The sequence below is a fragment of the Hibiscus syriacus genome, unplaced genomic scaffold, assembly GCF_006381635.1.
Source record: "Hibiscus syriacus cultivar Baekdansim isolate YM2019G1 unplaced genomic scaffold, ASM638163v2 tig00111543_pilon, whole genome shotgun sequence".
NCBI lineage: Eukaryota > Viridiplantae > Streptophyta > Magnoliopsida > Malvales > Malvaceae > Hibiscus > Hibiscus syriacus.
In genome coordinates this window covers 919,159-924,933 of record NW_024063116.1, presented here as the reverse complement: position 1 = coordinate 924,933, position 5,775 = coordinate 919,159, and the positions used below count along the sequence as shown (strand labels likewise).

At 30.1% G+C, this 5,775-nt stretch overlaps 1 protein-coding gene across 1 annotated transcript; it reads left to right on the top strand.

The window, feature by feature from the left end:
* Nucleotides 1–2,726: 2,726 nt before the first annotated feature.
* Nucleotides 2,727–4,441, top strand: LOC120164814 (ER lumen protein-retaining receptor erd-2.2-like). The gene is made up of 6 exons (XM_039174464.1): nt 2,727–3,010; nt 3,313–3,512; nt 3,753–3,893; nt 3,987–4,067; nt 4,159–4,283; nt 4,373–4,441. Exons 1-6 carry the CDS (start codon nt 2,791–2,793, stop codon nt 4,419–4,421), a joined length of 816 nt encoding a protein of 271 aa, XP_039030395.1. The 5' UTR covers nt 2,727–2,790; the 3' UTR covers nt 4,422–4,441.
* The last annotated feature ends 1,334 nt before the right edge of the window (nt 4,442–5,775 follow it).

Below are 5,775 nucleotides of genomic sequence, written 5' to 3'. Positions count from 1 at the left end.
AGGTCTGATTTCTAGTTTTTATGGGCTTTGTTTATAAATTCTGTGAGTTGCTGATTAGTTTATCAAGTTTGGCTATCTGGATCCTTGTTGTCAGAGGTAAAGCATCCACATGGCATGAATGATACGAGAAGATCAATAATCCTGTTCATCACTTTTCATTTACATGGTTATCTTATTAGCAAAATTATGGATTTTTTCTCTTGAACAAAAAGTCGGTTAGTTATGTTTATTAACTTGATCTTGTAGGTGCTTAAAATTGATTAAGTTAATTATGAATTTCCAAAACTGAAAAGGCAGATTTAACTTTTTTTATATAAAATATATACCATGTATAGTTTTAATCAAAACCTAAATTCATTTTTAGGAGTAATCATTTGATTGAGTCAAATTGAGTCAAAAGATTTCGAGTTAGTCGAGTTGATAAATATTATTTTATAAATCAAATTTTATTTGAAATTTTTGAGTCGAATTGTTTGAATTTCTGTTTAAATTTAATTATAAATATTTATAATATTATGATACTAATTGATTCCAATTTAAATAATTTTCTATAACCATTTAGGATATGCATATACATTTTTTCTTTCTCGTAGTCCATTAATTACTAAAAATTTTAAATTATCCGAGACACAAATTCTATTTGAAATTTTATTGTGTGTGTTTTCAACCAACAGATTATTCTCCCCTAGATGCAATGACCTGTTTCCCACATAAATATGCTCCTCATTTATCAGCCATGAAAGAGCGCTCCTACAATTTATGCCCTCTACCTTCTTTATCAGAATAATATTAGCATCCACCACACGTTAAAAAGATGTCCAGACTGATAATGATAACCACAAACGCCAACTCATTAACATTTTTAGTACACATTAATGTAATAATTGGTAAAAAGAATGAAGTAAATTATATTTTATCATCAACTAACAATTAACTAAAAGTTAATATTTTTGTTGACATACGATCATAATATTACATATACAATTAAAAGAAAGGCTTAATTATAAAATAAGAGTTCAATTTATAGCGTTTTTCACGAAAAGTTGTCTAAATTATTTTTTAAATGATCTAGGTGTCTAACATTACAAACGTTGTCACTTTAAGTGTCCGAGCCGTCAACAACATTAATTCTTCTGTTAAGTGACACATGTTACAATATAATAATTTTAAAGATTTTATTTAAAATTTAAAAATTCAAATTATAATTATAATTTTTTTAAAACAAAAATACATAGATTTCGAAATAACCTCAAAACTTTGAAAATCTTCATTTTAACCCCTAAACCCATGTCGATCACCGTCCTTTTCCATCGTCGAAGCTCCACCCGACCTCACCTCCCCCGATGACCAAAATCCCTATGAAATCGTGACTAATCGAAAACCAATCGACAATGAATAGACGTTTTATTCCCCACGAACCCTAGGATGAAAATTGTAATCGCATAGATTTTGATGGTTCATCGACGGAAACAACGACGATGTATGACTAGGAAGATGGTATGTACTATGTCGTCGCGATGAATGTGGGCAGAAAGGGTGATTGTGATGAGTTAGGGTTAGGATTTGGGGCTTTTTTATAATTTAAGAGAAATTAGTTTTTTTAGTAAATATAATAATATTTAAAATATTTTAAAAATTAAATTTCAAAATTATCATATTATGACATGTGTCACTTAACGGAGAAAATTAATACCGTTGATGGTCCAGACACCTAAAGTGGTAGCGTTTGTAACGTTAAGACACCGAGATCATTTAGAAAATAATTTAGGCACATATTCGTTAAAAACGATATAATTTGGACATTATTTTATATTTAAGCCTCAAAGAAACTTAAATGAAAAGTTTTTCAACTATTTGACAATAAACACTCAATCAGCCTGTTGCAATCGCTGGTGCTCGAACCCATGACCTCTAAGAACAACAATGATTCTTTTAACCACTAAGGTAAGTTAATTCGTGAAAATATAATTAAATTTAAATGAAAAAGTATGAAATTATAAATAATAAGATTATAAATCATATTCTAACATTTTTTTTCTTAATAACAAATATTTTTTAAAATGTCAATTAATTATTAAACTTAAAGTCTATTAGCATGCAACATGCCAAAAGTTCAAAACTAAAAAATGGTATCATATTTTATCGCACCCTATATGTGAGTGAGAAAACATTTTATATAAAAAAATTATTTGATGAGAAAAGATTTTATATAAAAAAATTGTTTAAGGAATGATTACATATAGAGAATTGATTTATATATAAATATATTAATATTTTATTCAATTATTATATAATAATTTTTAATTATTTTGTTTAATGTCAAGATAAAATTATAAATGAAAAAAGAAACAATAACAAAAGAATCTCGCATTATTATACCACATCTAAAATAGTTGAAATCAATTAATCATTCAAATTTAAAAAAAAAAAAAAAGTGTTGTTTTTCTCTCTCATTATCTCAAAAGTTTATTTAAAAGAAAACAATAATCTTCTTCAACCTATTCCCTGCACGCGAAAATTGCTCCATCATTTTTCTGATATGTTATTTAGTTGGGCTGCTGACATGTCTGAAAAATAATAGTGAGCGTACAAACAAAATCTTATCATATCTATTATTTACCCACCACAAAATCTAAGTGCTCAACTACTCCCTTGTAATTGAAATTTATGAAATACATAGTTGGATATTGTGTGTCATGGTTTAGCTCTTCCTCCACTGCCTCCATACAGTGTATACAGCCACTTTCCTATTCCTGTGATCCACACTCTTCCAACTGAACTACCTCAAAAATGAAGACCAAGAGTCCGATCTTCTCGGTCACTTCATGGGTCCGACGACAGCCACCGAAGATGAAGTTGTTTTTAGCCCTTCTTTCAGCCATGGCGGCTATCATGTTTTTGCGAATGGTCGTAGAAGATCACAACAACCTTTTTGTTGCTGCCGAGGTGGTTCATGCCTTGGGTACTTGTGTCCTTATTTACAAGCTTACCAAAGAGAAAACTTGTGCTGGTACACCATTTTTCTCTCTCCTTTTTCCCCTTAAATTCAATTTGTTTGATTAGTGTTCCTTCGGGTGGTTTTAATTTGGCATATTTAATCTCACCATGCATGATTACTGGTATATTTTGTGGCTATATATGCCTCTTATGTTGTAAGAAATGGAATCCTTGGCCTATTTTTAGCTACCTGATTTCTTAGGGGAAAGGAAACATGTTATTTTTTGTTCATAGTTAATAGTTCATTTGAGATCAACTGTTGGCTTTTCGATTTCTCTTACTATTGAAGTCCCTTAATGTTATATCTCTTGGCAGGAATTTCCCTTAAATCGCAGGAACTAACAGCTCTATTTTTAGCTGTTCGGCTATACTGCAGTTTTGTCATGGAATATGACATACATACAATACTTGATACGGCAACATTAGTGTCAACCCTTTGGGTTATTTATATGATCCGTTTTAAACTGATGTCAACTTACATGGAGGATAAAGACAATTTTAAGATTCAATACGTGGTAAGCCTTCATATCAAACTTATGGATTATATGTTCCAGTTTCAGAGAGTTTTTCTTCATACTGAGTTTATATATAAATTTTGGTACTTTTTGTTTGCATATTGAGCAAGTATACAGAGCTAGGTTTACATTATCAGCCTTAAGAATAATTAATCTTCTGTGGCTTGAGCAGCAAAGTCCCTTAAAATCCTGCAATTCCTCTCCTTCCATCGATATATGCTTATCGTTGTTTCCTTATAGGTGATACCCTGCGCTGTTTTGTCGCTGTTTGCTCATCCTACAACAAGTCATATTTCCTTCAACAGAATCTGCTGGGCTTTCTGTGTTTACCTTGAAGCTATATCAGTCCTGCCTCAGCTAAGGCTCATGCAGAACATCCAGGTAAGGTGCAAGTGACAAGCACTAATTGGATGGTTTGATCTTAAACCAAAACTTAATTGAATATGTGGCCTTCCTCTTTGCCCCTTTTTTCAGATCATTGAACCATTCACCGCACATTATGTGTTTGCGTTGGGACTTGCTCGGTTCTTGAGTTCTGCACATTGGGTTATCCAGGTATTGAGCTCTACTGGCATCGATACTTAGTTTATGGTTAAGATATTGACATCAATGTGTTTGGTCTAACTGAGTGTGTTCCTTTGCTTAGTTATTCGACACGAGAGTGCTTTTATTGATAGCGTTGGGACGTGGAATATGGCCTTGTTTGGTCCTGCTCTCTGAGATTGTCCAGACTTTCATTTTGGCAGATTTTTGCTACTACTATGTCAAAAGGTGGGTATTGTGCATAAATTTTGCAACATGCCTTGAATGATAAATCTCTTTATATTGGTTAAAATGTTTATTTTCGTCTGATCTTACAGTATCCTTGGCGGACAACTTGTGGTGCGACTCCCCGCCGATGTGGTGTAAACTTAAAAGGACGGCAAGAAGAATGAGGCCATTGAAGTCTCTAAAAGATCTTTGTTGTGTATTATATTAGGATAGTTTGTGAACTTTGTCCCTCTGTAGCAACCAAGGCTATAAATTGCAGGGAATCAATAAAATGGATGATGAATTACATGTACTCACATGCATAATCTATTACAGGGAGTATCTCATCAAAATAACTACGTTGCATCAGTATTATTATTATTTTAAAGTAAGTTGCATTAGTATTATCACTTGGGGCTTTGGGCTTGTCTTCTGCTTTATTGTGTCCAGGTGAGAGCGTGTGTCGGATTAGATAGGGGTTAACTACAACATTGGTACCCCTTTTATTGGTTTGTCTTATTTTGATCATCATTTTTGAAAAGGTTATATCATGGTCACTTTTACTTTTTCTATCTTATTTTTAATCATTGACTTGTAAGTTTAGGTTGGCAAACGCATTTGTAAAACTGATTAAATTTTAGATTGAATATTAATTTGATTTTAGACTTTAAATAAAATGCTAATTTGACTTCTAAAATTTAGATAGAAAGAATAATTTGACTTGTAAATCCAATTAAAATCTCTATCGTCTATTGTTCATCAAAGTTGTTGGGTACCACTCATTGATTGTTGTTGATGATTATTCACTTCAAAATTTTCAGTTCATTTTATTTTATTCTCCTAAATGTAAATTTAACATTTGTTTTACTGAAAAATATTTTAAACTTCACAAATGTAATATAGAAATTAATTCTTTTAAAAATAAATTATAATAATAAATTTATCATTTTATTCCTTTAAAAATAAAGACACTAAAATTTTAAATTTATATTATAATGACAATAATTTTATTTATATAAGTTTTATAAATTGTATATTATTATAGTTATTATATTTTAATTTGTTTTTTATTTTGGTAAAATTTCAATATATAATTTATCAAGATTAATCGGTGAAATTATTATGATTAGATATAATTTTTGTCTAGTATTCTTTGAAGGCTCTTAATTTTTATTTTTTTTTATAAATAAAATTGAAAAAAAAAGGCTTTGCCTTTTGTTTGATCAATGTGTTTATAGGACGTTGGTGTTGTTTTTTCATCAGTGAATATACAAGTATATGTGAAATCAATATATCATATTAAAAATTTATTTTGGTTTCATTTATTGCATTAGACCAATTTATTTATATTAAATTTCAGTTTATTCCCCCCCTCTCTCTCTCTCTCTCTCTCTCTCTCTCTCTCTCTCTATATATATATATATATATATATATATATATATATTATTCAACTATTATGGGTTGATGGTCGAAATAATTAAAGCATATAAACGAAATTAAAACAAATAATTTC